This window comes from Elaeis guineensis, chromosome 5 (genome assembly GCF_000442705.2).
Source record: "Elaeis guineensis isolate ETL-2024a chromosome 5, EG11, whole genome shotgun sequence".
Taxonomy (NCBI): domain Eukaryota; kingdom Viridiplantae; phylum Streptophyta; class Magnoliopsida; order Arecales; family Arecaceae; genus Elaeis; species Elaeis guineensis.
The window spans coordinates 83,296,671-83,315,995 of NC_025997.2; the positions used below are offsets into that span (position 1 = coordinate 83,296,671).

At 35.9% G+C, this 19,325-nt stretch overlaps 1 protein-coding gene across 6 annotated transcripts; it reads left to right on the top strand.

The window, feature by feature from the left end:
• The first annotated feature begins 1,366 nt into the window (after positions 1-1,366).
• On the top strand, positions 1,367-16,315 carry LOC105033325 (external alternative NAD(P)H-ubiquinone oxidoreductase B2, mitochondrial). 6 transcript variants are annotated; one of them, XM_029261284.2, is made up of 12 exons: positions 1,385-1,524; positions 1,646-1,771; positions 1,859-1,955; positions 4,560-4,824; positions 5,543-5,746; positions 6,150-6,400; positions 7,098-7,314; positions 7,402-7,506; positions 8,175-8,447; positions 8,581-8,702; positions 15,556-15,675; positions 15,881-16,315. In XM_029261284.2, exons 3-12 carry the CDS (start codon positions 1,951-1,953, stop codon positions 15,966-15,968), a joined length of 1,650 nt encoding a protein of 549 aa, XP_029117117.1. In that variant the 5' UTR covers positions 1,385-1,524; positions 1,646-1,771; positions 1,859-1,950; the 3' UTR covers positions 15,969-16,315. The 6 variants fall into 6 exon arrangements, with proteins under 6 accessions (XP_010906376.1, XP_010906377.1, XP_073114093.1 ...); XM_073257991.1 differs by having other exon boundaries at positions 1,646-1,955; XM_010908074.3 differs by lacking the exons at positions 1,646-1,771; positions 1,859-1,955 and having other exon boundaries at positions 1,367-1,524.
• The last annotated feature ends 3,010 nt before the right edge of the window (positions 16,316-19,325 follow it).

Consider the following 19,325-nt stretch of genomic DNA (forward strand, 5'->3'; position numbering starts at 1 on the left):
AAATATTGGTAGATGCATGTGCTATTTGAATTTTACCGATGCTTGCTACTAACATCGGCAATATTAAGCCAGCTTATTCTCTTTTTTGTGTAAGGCATAGGTCACAACAACACAATATATGAAAAATAATTAAAATGACATGTAATATTATTATTATTATTATTATTATTTTGGACTTTAGAATTTTTAAATAAAAATAATCACTCGCATTACTAGGCAATATATGCTCAAGACAGCATTGTAATGCAGATGAAACTTTCCAATACTTTGATCCACTATGAACAGTCACAAGAAGCAAAATAATATTTTAGTTTACAAAAATATTTTATTTGGTCGTTATTGATTTGCTTCTTCATAGCATTGGTATATAATAGGTGTGTGAGAACATTGGGAGAAATTATATTGTATACAGTGTTTATCATGTTGCAATGTATACCGGCAATCATAGCCATTCGCTTCTGTAGGTTCCATCCATCAAGCACTTATCCCAGTGCATTACTACAGAAAGGTGACTATAGAATGTGACTGTGATTGGCTACATTTCTCAAGCATTGGATATGTAAGAGTTGGCCTCATCCATGACTTTTATTTTTAAAACCATTCGAGCCTCCTCCCCTCCAACAAATCACCAGCTTTATAGAAAATGCGAAGGATCATGCCCTTCTTGGTTGACAAGTCAAACATGCCTTCTTATTTTTGACCCAGTCATGTGCCTGGTCTTGTTTCCCTTTTTTTTTCTCTTCAAAATATTTAATTCTTTACCATATACTCTGTAGCTTTAAAGAAACATTCCTCCCCCTCCCCCCCCCCCCCAAAAAAAAAAAAACCCAAAAAGCCAAATAAAAGAAAAAAATAAATGGCCAAGCATGCTTTTCTTTATCTATGATTCTTGGTAGGTTGAGAAACAATTGAAAGATATATGCATCATGCGTGGGCGTTCCTCCGTCAAACCACTTTTCTTAGCAGCCAGAAAATTTATAGTGAATCTTTGAACGATGCAAAAGTTTAGACCTGAATAGTTATAGTATAGATAAATTTCTCACCTTTTCTCTCTAAATTTAATATATAAACTTCAAATTAGTTAAAAAAATTTTGTTTCATCCCATGCAAAATATTTTAAATATCCAAAATTAGAAAAAAAAAAAAAAAAAGAGGAAAATTGACAGGGACGGTTAATCGGTTTCGGGCTGCATGTTTAACGCGGATGGATGATTGATTGATCTTCTCTCGCGATGTAGACCGTTGGATGGCGCTCCACACAGCCATGGATATAATTTCTTTCGCGCGAATGACGCAACCCCTGCCGGCCTCTTCTAAGGCCACGTGTCCATACTAATTTTAAGAAGAAAAAGAGCAGCAAATGAAGACCACCAACCAGCTATCTCTCTTCTATCACTTCACCCTTCTCACCGATCTCTCTCGGGTTCTCGGCATGAGGTTCTCGGCCTTCTTCTTTGACGGCGCCTGCCGCGCCTTCCACCACCGCCCAACCTTCTCCAAGCTCGTCGTCATCTTGGCCGCCAGGTCTTCTCCTCTTTAACCCTCTGTTTCGATCTGGTTTAAGCTTCCATTCCATTTCAAAATCCCCTCTTTTTCAGTATTATGTGATGGAATCTAGCTGGAAACTGAGCTCTTTTTGCTTCAGATCGATCAAGAGCTCTGTATTTTCGTTTCCTGGATTGCTGGACAAGAAACTTGTCTTTTATGTGAACTTGTCTTACTTGCACTTGTTCTGGTTCTGGGTCTCTGGATATTGGCGCTTTCTTTGTTGGTGAGATAGTCTTGACATAGATACCCATCATATATGGACATCCTTTTTTTTTGAGTCCAAGGTGTCTATTTCTTCCTTTGATAACAGCTACGGTTAATTCAGCACTAGGATGCAGACAGGGCTATAGCTTGGCGGTTGCAGGTATCTACGAAATTCTCAAAAGAAAAGAAGAAAAAAAGATGATGTATGACAAGAGATGAGGAGATAGATGCTTTGTTTCTTTTCCAGTCTCATATTATCAATGACTTTTAACACTTGAAGCAGTTACTTTACGCATTCGTTATTGATAGTTGTTCCTTTTGAAAACTGAAAGTGCTGTGGCTGGCTCATGTTGATTAATTTCCTTTAATACAAAGCCTAAACGTTTAAATACTTGCCTTAATTGCACCTCAGTATTAAAAGGAATCCTTAGTTGAATATTTCTTCACACGGGCCATTGGATGATTTCTAGTAGTCACTAGCTGAATAATGAACTCTGACACAGTACATGCAGTTAGATTGTAACTTCCCATCTGACTGATTAATATATGTCCAAGAGAAGACTCAAGCATCTGAACTAGTTTCTTAAGCCAGTTACATGGTAATATATCTAAAAATGCATTTACTGATTTAGATGCCTTTTGATAATAATCAAATTAGAGCTGGATTGCCTTTCCTTCTACTAGTTATAACTTATACTATTTAAGATCCCATAGATTTTTTCTTCTTTTTCACTTGCTGTTTCATATTTTCGCTTCCACAAGTTATATAATAAGGGTACCAATTTACTCTGCTCTATCAAGTATTGCCCCAACCCAACCCTAATGGGATGGTTCAACCCAACTCACAGCGGACTTGGGGCGGGTACGGATAATTATAAAACCTACCCCAAACCTGACTCAGATATATATCTCTTCACAAATTCCCTCCCCAATGCAAAAAATAAAAAATAAAAAAGAAAAGAAAAGAAAAGATTTGCATTCCAAAATGTTGATTTGTTTTAGCTTTATCGGACTCAATCTGTCCAACAAGCCCCACCCTATATCTAGACAAGCATCGGGTAGGTATATTTAATGGCCTACTCGGCTCATACCTGACTTATTACAATCCCTATTATATATTCTAGGGGTGGCAATTGAGTCAGGTTGGATCAGATATGGCTCAGATCGGGTTGGACCAAATATTTGTCAGGTCGAATACAAGATCAGTCAAAAACCTATCAAGCCAAACTTGATCTGTTTGTTAAACATGTCAAAAATCCAAATCCAAACCTAACCATATTATTGAATAGGTAATCTAACCAATCTACAATAGGTTGAAATAAGTCAAATAGGTTAAATTGTTGAGCAGTGCCACCCCTAATATATTCTTATACATATTTTAAAATTCTTACATGTCTTCTAGTCCTAGAAGGATCGTACATATCTTTTCCTTCTCTCCAGCAAAAAAAAAAAAAAGAAAAAAGAAAAAAGAAAGAAAAAAAAATCCATTTCATGTTTTCCTACACCAGACTGTATCACTTGATATAGGGTATGCCATACTATAACATACTAGTAGCAAACTAATACTCAATGCAGGGGGTGTACCAGCATGGTACTAGTATCGGCAAAGAAATCAGTATGATGAACCATGATCCATTCCAATAAATGACACCAAAGCTTATGTCAATATGAACTAGGTGTACCAGCATGGTACTAGTATCGGTACGGAAATCGGTACCATGAACCATGATCCATTCCAATAAATGTCACCAAAGCTTATGTCAATAGGAACTAAGAGGAGGGGGCAAAACTATTGTTTTAACCTAGAAAATCCCATGTTTTCTGTTATGATTTTATGAACCGTTTCTTTCTTTCCTTCTTTCAAATATAAATTATATGATCCATTCTGAGAGACAACATCAAAGCTATTTTTCAGCTAACATAAAAAGAAAAAATATAATAGATCATTCGCCCGTTTAGGAGCTTTACTTCTTGTTCTGCCATTGTTATTATCATTCAGTTGATTTACTAGAAAAATCTTAAAAGTTGTATGGTTTGCAAGTTTGGCCGGATTTTAAATTCCCTAACTTCTGATTGGTTACGAAGAACTCCTGGATTAGGGAAAAGGTTTACAAGTGCCCCTTATTGTAACAATTGGATTGTGGAAACTGGGAATGATTTTTCTTTTCGTCATGCTCTTGCAGGGTCACGTTAGTTAAGAGTAGCCTTAATACTGTTTTAAATTATACAAGCTCGATTCCTATACCCGTTACCACTTGTTAACTAACAGGTATTACCAGACCACTTGTTAACTAACAGGTATTACTGGTAATCTTCCAGTTCTTGACCATATGTTCTGAATTCATGGGAGGTTCAAGGAAAGAAAGAAGTGCCAGAGGGAAAGTCTATAAGCAGTGACAGATCCGATTGTAGTTTAGCAAGAGTGGGAATTTAAATAATTTCTTGTTTTTAACATCGACGTGCAAATGCATAACGCAGTTAACCAGTCTGTCAGAAAAATAAGGGTGCAGTTGGATCAAAATAATCTGCTGGAATATATTCTTGTCACTGTTTCTCATTTACAGCTAAAATGTACGTATGTTACATAGATAATACATGCATAGACGCATATGTATGTATATGTGAATGTATATGGATATGCATATGTAACGTCCGCATACATGGCTTGTATTATTTTGAGTTATTTTTTATCCTTATGTGTTAGAAATATTCTGATCTATATGAGTTTCCAACAATTTAAAAACTTATTTAAATTGTTGATGTTATCAGCATGTCTTACAGTGTAACTTATGCTTCCTAACTTGCAGTGGTGGAGGTCTTGTGGCATATGCTGACTCAAAATCAGACCATGCCATTGCATCATCTCAAGTAGCACCCAAGAAAAAGGTGGTAGTGCTTGGTACTGGTTGGGCTGGCACAACTTTCTTGAAAAATCTAGATAGCTCATTGTATGATGTACAAGTGGTATCACCTCGTAATTACTTTGCATTTACCCCTTTGCTACCTAGCATCACATGTGGAACAGTTGAACCATGCAGCATTGTTGAGCCAATTCGCAAAATCATAAAAAAGGTACAAATTGGCATATTATTCCCATTGGGTTACCTTTTTTTTCCTTTTTTTCTTTTTTTTTTGCCCCCTGAGAAGTAGGGAATTGTTACTATATAGGTGATCATTTGTGGTACTTTTTCTTTTTAAAAAATCCTTTTTTTATTCCTTTATATTTTAATTTGTAAATGAGTCATATCCTATATGAGGATGAGTGAAAATTTTTCATTAGTTCAATAATTGTACAAGTATTCCTTTAAAAGAAAAATTGTGAAGCTAGTAATAGCAGACTCTTATGATGCTTATGGTACAAGAATGTAATTAGTACGACAATAATGGTAGCTTCATATACGATGTAAAACTATCAGCATGACAAGGCAGGGTAGGCTTCCACCTTGATGCTTGCATCAATCTTAAACAAAGCATCTTCATATTTGTGAAAACAACATGATCTGCCTCCATAGATTAAAGTTGGCACATAAAGATGACTGAAGAACAATGATAAAAAAAAAAAAAAGGGTAATGAAAGGAGTCTGATGTTGAGAGTTTATTAAGGTAGTGATTTTTCCCTATGATCTTGGTCCTATTCGTGTTCAGATATATTTTATTTATTTTTAGTTTTATCTTGCTTGGTTTCCATCTCTGCCAGAGGCTAATAATGTTCTTTGTGTGTTCCCAATAAATAATCTGATCCTGTCAGTGAAGTAGTACTCAACCTTTTCCCCAATTATTGGTTTTACAGAAGGGAGAAATAAAATTTTGGGAAGCTGAATGTTTCAAAATCGATCCAACAAGCAAAGAAGTCCACTGTCGTGCTGATATTGGCACTAATTTGGATGGAAATGATGAATTTCTTCTCAATTATGATTATCTGGTGATAGCAATTGGAGCAAGGGTAAATACATTTAACACCCCTGGTGTAGTGGAACATTGTCACTTTCTAAAGGTACACTCAGTCTCATCATAATAGAAGTCCTTCATGCCGGTACAATTTACTTGCAAAGACAACAGACATGCTTGGAATTATTACTGTAAATAACAGCAGATGCAAATTGTTAAGCTTATTTGCTCAAGGTACAAGACCGGTGTTTTGACCATATTACTAGATTCATGCAGCAGAGTATATTATTGCTGTATGTTTTTGATACATGCAGTTTCATATAAACAATCACACCACATATATGCCCTTCAATTGTTGCATTACTTTTTCACAGGTGTCTAAATTCTTTTCAGCATCAAGTTTCAATTTTATTCAAATGATGCCTTTAGAAATTTGATGGTTATATTTGTTGATTGCCTGATCGCACCCTTCTTGTGAGGTTTGTTTCATCCATAGTGGCTATATGCAGGAAGTAGAAGATGCTCAGAAAATTCGGAGGAGTGTAATGGACTGTTTTGAAAGGGCCAGTCTTCCAAACCTTGATGAAGAAGAGAGGAAGAGGATTCTTCATTTTGTTATTGTTGGTGGTGGTCCAACAGGTGTTGAATTTGCTGCAGAGCTGCATGATTTTGTAACTGAAGATTTATCTAAGTTATACCCTATGGTTCGAGACTTGGTGAAAATATCCGTTATTCAATCTGGAGAGCACATCTTGACCATGTAAGGCAGTACTCGTTGTTTTATCAATTCTCATCTGATTCCCTGATTTGACTATTTATGTGAGTTTGAAACTAAATTGTGCAAAATTGCAACTCCATCCCACTATTTGTGGTTTAGTAGTGGGTTTCAATGTCATTAACATTCGTGTTAGCTAGCATATAGGTTTGTGGCGAGTAGCGATGTGTAATACCACATTTGTTATTCTAATTGATTTTAAATCTTGAAGGACATGATTTGATATTTTACAAAATCATGTCAATTTATGGTTTTTCATGTTTTTGGAAATTGTACATTCTTATTTGATAATACCAGGAGTTTGGTTGACAAGGAGGTTTCATAAAAGCTCTGCAATCATTTGCAAATTTTGATTTGTGTAGAACTTTAAGTTTGCTCTCCTTATGAGCTTACGTTTTTCCTTTTTTTTTTTAAGAGAAATATTTTTCAATCTTTTTGGTTCCTCCTTTCATAGAATCTCAACTTCATTAGGAATCAAATATTAGAGAAAAGACAGACTTCTGTTTCTGAAATTAAAAACTTCCAAATGCAACCAAAAATACATTTGTCTAAATTTATTGTATTTCATCTTCATGTTTATCATTAAAATTTATTTTTCACATTGCCTTTTATTCCTAACTCTATTTTTCCTTCCTATCCTGCCTTATTTAATTTGCATGTGCATTTTGTTTGTATCATGCAGGTTTGACAAAAGGGTAACTGAATTTGCCGAAGAGAAGTTCCAAAGAGATGGTATTGAAGTGAAAACAGGGTTTAAGGTTGTGGAGGTGTCTGATAAAAACATCACAATGGCAAACAAATCAACTGGAAAAATGTCTGTACCATATGGAATGGCTGTCTGGTCAACCGGTATTGGGACACGCCCTGTCATAATGGATTTTATGAAACAAATTGGTCAGGTTAATGGTCATCATTTTCTAAAATTTGATTTCTTTAAATTTTGTAGATACTTTAATTTATATTTTGATTATTTCCCCAATGCACAGGCTAACAGGCGTGCATTAGCAACTAATGAGTGGCTGAGAATCCATGAATGCGATGGTGTATATGCACTTGGCGATTGTGCCACCATAAGTCAACGAAAAATCATGGTATGTGAAACTTAGTTATCGACCTCGTCATGTTTCTTTAATGAGGTACATATAGTATGTGAATTGGATCAATAACATGAAAATGGTACTGTTTTCATAGGTAAATACATAGTTCTGTATGTTGTTGAGTTAGAAAGCTGTCCTCTTTGTTCAAATAACCGCAATTTTGGTCCACAACGTAAAATGCCTTACTATATCAGTTGCCTTGAAGGTTCCTTACCCACTTATTGAATGAACAAAAATTTTATGTGACTGAATACCCACAGGAAGATAATGCATGGTGGGTAATGTAAATTGAGAATAACTTTGTTCTTGGTTATGATTTTGACTTTCTACTTCAGCACCTATGGCTGATTATTTGAAGCTTAGATTATCGAGCTGCCATTTCACGGTTTAAACTAGTTTATCCTGTTCAGTTTTGATCTCTGGCATAACTTCATGAAAAACCTTTTGGTAGCCTTTGATTCTCATATAATGAGAATATCGAACAGGCACACATAGCAAGCGATCATGTATAACTTCAATGAGAGCAAACACAGAGACTTCATGCTGGTTTTATATGTTGCATTTAACTAGGCATCATAACAGGAGTACCAATTAGCAGTCAACCAAGATTGCAGTATGAAGAATCTGGTTTATTAATATGCTTCAGGCCTTTGTGCTTTCAGGAAGACATCTCAGCAATCTTTAAGGTTGCAGACAAGGACAATTCTGGAACTTTAACTGTGAAAGAAATCCAAGGTATTTTAGATGATATTTGCATAAGATACCCTCAAGTGGAACTCTATTTGAAAAGCAAGCAAATCAGCGACATAGTTGATTTAATTAAGGATTCCAAACGTGATGTTGAGAAGGAATCTATAGAACTGGACATAGAAGAGTTCAAAAGAGCTCTTGCAAATGTAGATTCACAAGTCAAAAATCTTCCTGCAACAGCTCAGGTGATCTTTTATTATCTAAATGAGTCATTTATTTATATAAATGTGATGTAACTAGCAATTGAAGTTTTATAATTTGTCCAGTTTTGTATACCCAAGGACATTATCTTGAATGTTCTTCACTCAAATGTACCAGGTTGCTGCACAACAAGGCAATTATCTTGCTAAATGTTTTAACAAAATGAAGGACTGCGAAGAGCATCCGGAAGGTCCACTGCGCATTACAGAATCAGGTCGCCATCGCTTTCGCCCCTTCAGGTACCTGTTCTAGTTGTGCTTCTTTCTCTCTATCTTTCATTTTTCCTTTCTATGTTTTTGGGTTGGATGAATTTTAATCAGTATGGGTAGCCAATCTAAGATATATTATAGTTGCTTTCTTGTTTTTGTCTTACTGATCCTATATTATTTTCAACTTTACATGGTCACTCTTTGGCTGTAGCTATTTAATTATTATTCTTTGGTAGTTGTAGATCCCTGATTTGTTTATTCAATACCACCTAGTCTAATATTGTAGTACAATATAGTCTACATGTATTGGATCCGGCAATAATCAAACTAGAACTCATAAAGTTTCACTCATTGCAGTGTGCAAATGATAAGTTCAATCTGGCACTGCAAGATTGGAAGATGGCTTGCACCATGTAAATCGTTGTTAAATTTATAATTCATTGGCTTCATGCTATGCTTGCCTATGTTTTGATGATGGAGTCACCCTTGAACTGTGATATAGGAATTCTTTGTACTTAGAAAACAATGACCTGATTATATTGTTCTAGATATTTCTATATGCATACACATGCATGTCTATATGTGTGTGTGTGCATGCATGTGCCCACGTGCACCTATCTTTGAGTTTATACTAATATTCTATTTTTTGAAAATTAAGTGTTTTTAGTGTTTCATTAAGATGATAGCAGTGGTTGACATATGAAGCCTACATAATGTGTTAATTATCTATTATTGGTTGAGGAAAGACATGACAATATTAAATCCATAAATGAAACATGGCTTTGTATATATGTTGATATAGATTCATGTGGACCCTAATTTAGACCAAGGATCTAGTATTATGTATTTTACTTGTGCCAAAATTGTGTAATAGATTTGTAGTATTTTGGAATGCTTTCCTAAAAGTGGATCATTCATTTAGAAAAAGTCCAAGGAACCCTATATTGATGTTTTGTTGATAATTCATTGTAGATGAAATTGAGGTATGTCAATGATGAAACTTCTTGCTATTAACATAAGCCAACATGCTTTGGCCATCTTCATGTGTTAGCTTTTATAAGATTATTTTCCTAAATATTATTGTAAAATAAACTCAATCGAGTGAAGCTTTTGTCAAACTATTAACTATACACCTGCATGGTTTTAGCATACATGAAAGAGAAGTGATCCAGAAGGATGACAGAACTCGATGTGGATTAATTTGGCTACTACGAATAGGGTTGGATAGGGTACAAGATCAATATCTTCCAATCAGAAAGCCGAATTGCAAGCCAAACTTGCAGAGGGCATAACTTGGTCATACGACATCTAATTTCGATGATGTTTTTCTAAATTGAGTAGTTTTTGAAGATCTGTGCCATGACGCCTCACCTTTTAAGGATGCCCCCTTGTGATCAGTTGTTAATTTCTTCGTTTAGAGTTTGAAATGGACTGGTCAAATCAAAAATTTTTCTTTCGGATAAGATTTTGATCGAGTGTAGTTTCCAATCCAAGAAAAATCCAATAAAGTGACAGAACGTAGAGTTGATGTAGAAGTCAAGATCTATCTCTTGAAGAATTTTAATTATTTTAAATTATTTTTACTAGATATGTCTATTTTAGATAAAAGAGTCCTAGAAATAAGAAAATGAATCCAAGCCAATTATGCTAGGATGGATGTCTTTCTAGAAGCTAGGAAGATGAATTTAACCCAAATTGTACAAGGCAGACCTTACTATTATAAATAGAGGCTGTGTATCTCATTTTTTAAATTAATCAAAGAAAGAAAATGGGACTTAAACCTTACTTATGAGACTCGAATTGCGTGGGTTAAGGAAAATCTTCTCTCTCCCTGATGGGATCAAGAAGGTCCATAAAATGCCTTTTGGAGTTTCTATTGGTAGTGTTTCTTAGGATTGATGTAAGTTTTTGTTGCTTACTTTTTTTGAGGTTCTAAATAATTGATTGAAGGTATAAAGGTTTATGGAGGGTAACTACGTAAGCATATATAAACCCTAGTAGAAGACCATTTTATATCAAGGAGTAAAATGAAGGTATACTAGAATGCTTTGTTCTCCATGTCTATACATACATATATATGCATACGTATGTACATATACATATAACATACATATATAGATACATGCATGCATATATAAAAACATAGGCATGGCCCAAAACACAAGGCTCCCGCATTGTGGGGTTTGGGAAGGGTCTGATATATGCCAACTTACCCCTGTATGCAAAGAGGCTATTTCTGTATTTTGAACCTGTGCTCGAAGTTACAATTGAGCAACCTTACGAGTGCACCAAGGCCTACCCTCTACATATATACATCTATACATATATGTGCCAACAAAATGGAATTAGAGATATAATTATTCAACAAGATTGATGGTAATGAAGAGATGGTGTTAGAGATACATTGATCTTGCAAGATTGACAATAATAAAGAGATATGTTCAAGATTATGAAGGCTTTGAATACTAGTTTCTTAGCATAGGAGAAGGTGAAACTGATTTGGAGAAGCAAAGGCAATATTGTTGCCAAATTTTGAGTGAATAAAATAGATAAAAAAATGATTATAATTGTAAAGAAAGAGAATGGAGAAATAAAAGTTCTTTTAAGAAAATGAGGATACTCTAACCATTATTCAAACAGCTAGCTTGTGTTGGGCTAGTCCTAGCACCTAGCATGAGACAGTATAGCACCTATTAAACGTTCTTCTTTAGCATACTTAATTAAAGAGGTCCTTATCCTTCCTTTTAATGCATTTCTTTAGCATGCCTGTATGGCATGATACATCCCTTGCAAGGCACTAGCTGGAATCCACTGTGTGATTGGTATTTATCTTGATTCTAGCCATAAATATTTGTGATTGAACTCCTATCTTCCAGATTGTAAATTATGGCATGTTACATAGAAGCTAGAAAGTTGCATGTCAAGGAAATTTCAAGGGGAAAAAAAAAAGAGCCCTAAATAACTCATGAATCACCAAACCAACTAAAGAAGAAGCTTAAGTTAATCTATTCTTTTTAGAAGAGTGAATATCACCATAGGAGTATTAGTTGGCAAATTTAGACGATGATGAATCTTTGGAAGAAAACATTGGAGAAGGCGAGACTGAACTAGATGAGCTTAAGAATGCAGAGTTTAATGAAAAGGATGAGAAGTAAGCAAATGCAAACAATATTAAGGAATATCCATTAAAATTATAAGAAGAAATTGAAGAGTTGTAAGAAATCAAAAATGCAGAAGGTGAAGAAATCAAAGAGGCAATGATGATAACTCAAGAGAAGAAATTTTATTGAAAGTTGAAAGGCAAAGAATGATAAAAACAAATTGAAAGGGCACTGATTTTTGAAATCATGAATTTAGTTTTCCATGAAAAGGTCAATATTCAAAATAAATAATTGAACATGTGAAAAAACCAAACTTCTAAATTCTTTGATTGATAAATGCTATGGTCACATGGAAGCCTTACCTTTTTCTGTTTGAGCAAGAGAAGCGGGCATTAAACTATAAGCATAAATGTGAAGAATAATGTGTGTTTGAGTAAAAAAAATTGCACACCTAAACGAAAATGTTTTGAGAAGCCCCATCAAGTCAATGAAAATGGCATGAAGATTCTTGTATATAGAAATGTCGGAAATTTCATATAGGAAAGGCATGTTTACATTTTCACTATGCCCTGGAAGATTGGTATTCATAGGCTTGAAGCAAATGAAACCAAATTTATTATTCCTTAAAGCAGGGTTTTAAATCTCATGGGATAGGGGTATCTCAGTTTTTTCATGGAACAAGATGCCCCGTTGTCTCTTTCCATCCTAATGGCATTTTCGATCATATATCCTAGTAGATATCCTCCCACTCTCTCCCCTTCTTCTTTCTTTTCTTTCCTTTTTCTTATCCCTTTTTTTCTTTCTTTCATGTTTTCTTTTTCTTTATCTCTCCTCTCCTTCCTTTCTTTCTTTTTTTCTTCTCCCTTCCTTTCTTTCTTTTCATTTTCTCCTTTTTTCCTTTTATTTTTTTTCCTTTTTTCATCTTTCCTTCATTTCTTTCTTTCCTCGTTCTTCTCTCCTCACATAGATGGTTTTTGGAGTTCGAACCGCATCCTAGTCTTGTTTCTCATAGGAATGGGATAGAACAGCTAGGATGCCCCCATAATATTAGGATATAAAATTTTATGGGGCATTTGGTATGTGGTAATCAATTCAAGATTAAGGGTGATGTGGATAGAGGTGATGAGATCACCATGCTTGATTGTACAATGGTGATCCTATATAGCAGTGATCCCAAGTCACCCCAACCCTTCCAATTACCATCCAATCCAGTGATAGAATATCCGTCTTTGAGGTTGAAGATCCAAGATCACCCTTGGGCAGTGATCTTTAGTTGAAATTTGAGAATAAAAATATCCCTTAGCAAGGTTTGCCATCTCGGTACCGACAGTCATTTCGGCTGATCGACGGTATGGTTCGGTATCGTTCTGTACCATACCGAATCGACAGTAAACCGATGAAGGCATCAGACCCGAACCAGGAGAAAAAAAAGAGAGAAATAGAGAGGGAGGAAGAAAGAAAAGAAGAGAGGGGAAGGAGGGGCGGGGCCGTCGAACGGCCTCAGATTGGCTGTCGTGGCCGCTGGATGGCACAGTCCACGCGCGCGGTACCGCGGACGTGAAACAGGGGCGTCACTCCTGTTTCATGATTTTTTTTAAAAGTCAAAACTTAAATGAAGCCGGCAGATGGTTTGTTGGCCTCAGTGATTTTAATTTTAAAAAAAAATCTTTTAAACATTTGCCGGCTTCACTGTTGGTTTTCGTTTTTAAAAAAGGTAGCCCCTGTTCCATAATCGCGATGCCGCCTGTGCTACTTCCGCCACCCTCCTCCCTTGGCCTCGGCGAAGCCCGCATCCGCGATCGCGACTGCGACGCCGTCTGCTCCCATCTTCGGTGATCTCCCGCCGGTCCGGCTCGGTATGGGGTGTACCGATCGGTTCAGCACAGTACAGCATTCCATGCCCATTAGTCTAATGAAAAAAATTGACATATCAATATACTATTAATATATTATATCGATATTATCTATTTGATATTATATTACATTGATATTATATGTCATTTATGATATATGTTACATTACAATATATTATTAAATCATACTATTGTCATATAATAATTCAATGATAATTTTAAATTAGAGTAGAAATATTTATTGTACTCTATATTTGTATAATGAAATCATTTAATATATTACGTCTATTTGCCTTATTTTTCTAATCAAAACGAATATTAGTATTAATAAATAATCTAATATAAGTATAAATTAAAATATTAATTCTATAACAACGTTTAATATATTTTATAGGATCAATAATTTATAGGACCAATAAATATATTTTTATCGAATATATTAATAATTAATATATCAATAAATATAGAATATATTTTATATGATTAATAAATATGTTTTTATAGAAAATATGAAGGGTAGCTTTGGTATTGTATGGTTAGTGATCTTGGATTCCTATGGAATATCAAACAAGTTATTTATGGATATCTATGGATCTTTAATCACTATATCAAGGCCTATTAAATATAATGATCTTTGATCATTTAGGATTAAGTCAACTCAAGATTCGCATCGCTAGTGATTTTAGATCAGCATGGTGATTCCATTTGGGTTGCCAAATGCCACCTTACATTAAACCATGAATTGCGTACATTCATTGATCTAGTCCTTCAAATGAGAAGTCCTCTCCCTTCTCCTCCTTTCTTCAACTTGAATTTTAACCATTATATCCCAAATAACCATCTTGGCCATATAAACTTCCTCAAACCTTTCTCATGGAGTGCAATATTGGTAAATTTATGTTTAGTTTTCCAAATTTAGCACTATACAGTACAAACTATTATAGTTGCTTTTGATCTTTTGCACTTTCTGCACATGACAATTTCTGTTTCAACCATGGTATATTCTATATTTATATTTTTTTCCCTTCTATTTTATGCCCAAGATATGAAATTATTAATGACAGTTTATTATTTTAGATTAGCAAATGTAAATCAAAGCTCTTCTATTAACAAGTTTTCCATTTTGTCTTTCTTTTCTGTTTTGATCCATTGCTCATCTTATATATCTCAAGGATGATGCTACTCTCTATATGAAGCCTTGCATACTTCACTTTTTCTATAAACCCTTAACAAGTCATGTGGATTTTCGAAAGGTTGTTTTCAGGTATTGTGAGGTTAAAACACGCAAACAAAAAGGCGTTTGTTCCTACCACTTGGTCTTTTAAGTTCTTTAGGAGGATGTTGTATTGCTCAGGGCTCTTGTAACATTGGGAGTTCTAGAAATTTAATGTAAAAAATTAACATCTACCTTCTGGAGATTTTTAGCTTTTTTTATGATTATTTTCATGAGTCATGTTTATTTTAGGAAAATTGTAACCTTTGTGACTATGAGTGGAATCTGATCCGGATTGTGTAAGGATGGACCTAGATGCCATTATCACCAATTCTCGATCTTCTAATATTCTTCTAAGAGATTTTAGTTGAATAGGTTGAAGGAATTACTCGAAGAAATTTTGTATGTTGTGAATATATCCACTATATTTTACATTTTATGTAAAAATTAAAAAAGAACAAGGAAGTATTAGAGACTTCTTTCTCGAGTTCATGAGTGCTAAAATGTAGAGGCTTTGTTTAGTTTTATTGGAGTCAAAGAGGGAGGGAAAGAAGCCAACACACCATAGTCAATCATACCATGTGAGTGCATGTGTCTCTTGCAAAAGTATATGCTGTTATTTTTCTCTTAACGTAAAACTGCTGCATTTTCTCCTCTACTGTGCTAACAGTTGTTTCTTTTCCTATACGGTCTTCTGATCTGTTTTGTCATCCAAGGTATAAGCATTTTGGTCAATTTGCCCCATTGGGTGGAGAACAGACTGCTGCACAACTGCCTGGAGATTGGATCTCTATAGGCCACAGTACCCAATGGCTCTGGTATTCTGTGTATGCAAGGTATATGCCTTTTTTCTTTTAGTTACTTTTTCTGTGATGCTGGAAAGCTCGAATTTGTTCATTTTCCTACCCATTTTCCTTGAAATCTTGATACATAGATGGAAATTTGATCTTCTTTTTTCTGTTTTCTTCTTCGCAAATCATGGTCTAAGTGTGTTTTAAGTACAGTCTGGTCCTTATTCTTGCTATTTCTTTTCAAATTCAGCAAGCAAGTCAGCTGGCGCACAAGAGCATTGGTAATTTCTGATTGGACGAGGCGTTTCATTTTTGGGAGGGACTCAAGTCGCATATAATTTCACAAAAAAATCCAAAGACATGTAAATAGAGCTTCTATTGAAGTTTTTGCAACCTTCCCAAAAATCAGATCACCTACTCATCTGTATTGCTCATCCATTTTCTTGTTTGTTTTTAAGATTTCTTGAGACCGAGTAAGCTCTTGTTGGCAATGTTGAGTTTAGTTATTCTTATTACTTCTGTGAATCAAAGGGTACAGCTATTCTTGTTGTATATCATATTTAGAAACCAAGTGTGGACCATAATTCTGTGTTTTGAAGTTGCATTGGTTCCACTGTTATGGAGGACTTTATCCTCTTTAATTTTTCTAGTTACATTATATATTTGCTTTGAAATTACCTGATCATGATCAAATTTCATGTGCAATCTCTTGCTCTACGCAGTCAACAATTTCTTTCTTTCTTTCTTTTGGTGTATATTGTGGGCATATTTATTGGTTTGATTGGACCCGTGGCTCCGTCAATCCAATTTCAGAAACTAGATTGGAAAATATTTCGAATAATGATGTTTATGCTTAAGATATAACTGACGATGATCATTATAGTAGGATGTAAGTAGTTTCTTTTTTCCTTGAAAAATGGAAAATTGAAGTATCTATGTACACGAACCATCCATCAGGGATTTGTGTATGGTTGGAATGGTGCACTCAAATTTAGTAAGGTGAACACAGGAGATGGCTTGATATTTTTTTTAAGAATCTGTTCATCTATATGTAATTATATGCACTCAAGTGGATTCGTCCAAATATTGCATGTAATAGATACAAGCATATATTACAATAGTAATTTTTTGTCACATCCTAACAAATTACATGACAAGCTTTTATACGATTTTTGGCATACAAAAATATGTTATTTTGTAAATAACCACAATAAATTGATTTCAAAGTGTCTTATGCAATGCAAATGCTTAGTATATTTATACTTACTAATAAAAATGCTAAAGTTGGCTTTGTTTATTGTGCTTCCAAAGTATTTACCATCATCCTAAAGAGCTGTGTTCTCAGTGGCTCTATGATCCTCTAAATTAAATCCAACCGTTTTATGTTGTTTATACACAAAAACTTATTGGCGCTTAGCCTATAGAGTTGGACTGGAATAGTTTGGAGAGTATTAGGCTCCAAACGCTTCTCAAGAAAAATAAATGAAGGGCCTTAAGATAAAAATCAACATCGTTTGATTCTCTCTTGATTCTTTGTTTCAGCCAACGGCTCGGTTCCAATGCTACACTAATTTGATTGTTAATTAGTTTCTAGGATGAAGTCCATTGTCTCGGCCTTTATCCTTGATCTTTTCCTCTTGAATGGATGGGACGTAGGTGTATTCCTCTTGATCACATCTGCCCAATTAGAGACGCTGCTGCACCATCAATATCAAACCAATTAAATATTAACTTTTTGGAAATATATTTGTGAAGATCTCAATTAGGTTATTACTTGTTGGAACTGATTTAAACCTGACAAGAAAAAATCAAATATGAATTCAAACACAATTAGGGGTGCTCTGGTATTTCAACAGGATTAGGTTGAGAATCCTGTAGGATTCACTGATTAGGCCGTTTATTTGAGTATGTAGTTGTATCAACCAAATGCCTCCCGTAGAATGAAAAAATTTTTTTTTTTCCCTATAGTCTAGAGGCTAGGATCTGAGCTAGGTTTGGACAGATTTTTAGAAAATATAAACTAGATAGGCAAATAAATCTGATTTTTATAGAATTTTCAGTCTAATCTTATAAGATCCAGACAGGTCTTTAGGATCAGTTTAAATGTCTAGACTCAAAATTCTATGGGACTTATGGTTTACGCCGAGACAACAAAATAAAACCAAGTAAAACTAGATTATAGTGCAGAATTTCGTCAATGCCGGACAAGCTGGAGTCGAGGGGATCGCGGCCACCACCGGGACCTGCAAGGGAAGTCTAAATCGGAGTTAGGGGTGCTCCGGCAAGACCCTCCGATGCTCAAGTCAGTACTCTGCCTCAACAGAAATGGAGCACTCGAATGGGATTTTAGTAGAGTTTCGAGATAGAATTTAGAGCTTAGAGGAGAACGTATCTGAGGGGTCTCTTTTATAGATGGAAGAGCGTAACCGATTGACAGCGACGTCCGTAACTACCTGGTAGTGGGCCGTTCAGGGCCACGTAGAGTTTGTTACGGAGAGTGGAGTGGTGTCTGTTGTCGCAATTTGTCAGAGAGTGATGGGGCCACGTGGAGTTTGTTACCGAGAGTGGAGTGGTGTCTGTTATCGTGACTTGTCAGAGAGTGATGGGGCCACGTGGAGTTTGTTATCGAGAGTGGAGTGGTGTCCGTTGTCGTGACTTGCCGGAAAGTTTGGGCCGGACGGCTGAAGCTCGGTTGGGACGTCTGGTGGAGTGAAATATCTCTCTGTCTCAGCAATTTAAGAGAAGCTCGGATGTTTCCAAGGTTGCTGACGGATTAACTGTGGTTGGGTGCCTTAGGCATTGATGCTGTAGGCGGAAGTCATCTGCTGTAGAAGCTCGGGCGAAAATTTTCTGTTGGAGAAGTCCAGCAGGAGTCCGATTGCTAGAGAAGTCCGTTTGAAATTTATCTGATGTAGAAGCTCATCTGAAGACTGTCCATTGGAGAGGTCCGATTTTATGAGGAATCCAGTAGAAGGTCGACCGATAGTGGAGTTCAGAAGGCGTTGTGGAGGTTCGTCCGCTGGAGGAGTCTTGAGGATACTATGAAAGGTCGACCGCTGGAGGAGTCTGGAATTCAATTCTATTATAGAAGTTCGGACGGAGTCCGATTCTTGTAGGAGTCCGAAAGGAGGCCGCTTACTGTAGAAGCTCGGACGAAGATCGGTTGCCGTGGAAGCTCGGATGGAGACTTCTTATTGTAGAAGTCCTGCTGCTGGAGAAGCTCGGTCATTGACGAAGTCCAGAAGAAGTTTGGAGTAAAGTCGATCGTGGCTGGAAGAAGTCTGGAAGAGATTCGGAGAGTAGTCGATCACTGTAGAAAATCGACTGATAGTGAAGCCCAGAGAGCATTTGGAGCAGTCCGGTAGATGAATGGAGGAGCTCATTATTGGAGAAGTCCGGATGGCACGATAGGAGTTCGTCCGTTGGAGAAATCTGGAGGACACTGTGGAAGGTCGACTGCTGGAGGAGTCTGGATGGTATTGTGGAAGCTCGGACGGCCAGGGGAGTTTAAAAAGACGTCGTACGAGGTCGAAAGCTGGGAGAGTTCTGGGAGGGTTGGCCTCTTACGAACTTCGGCTGGGGTTATTTTATACCCAACAACGCCGAGACAACAAAATAAAACCAAGTAAAACTAGATTAGGCCTACAATTATAAGAATCTAAAAAAATATTGGTTGGATCTTGTCACGCCCCCGA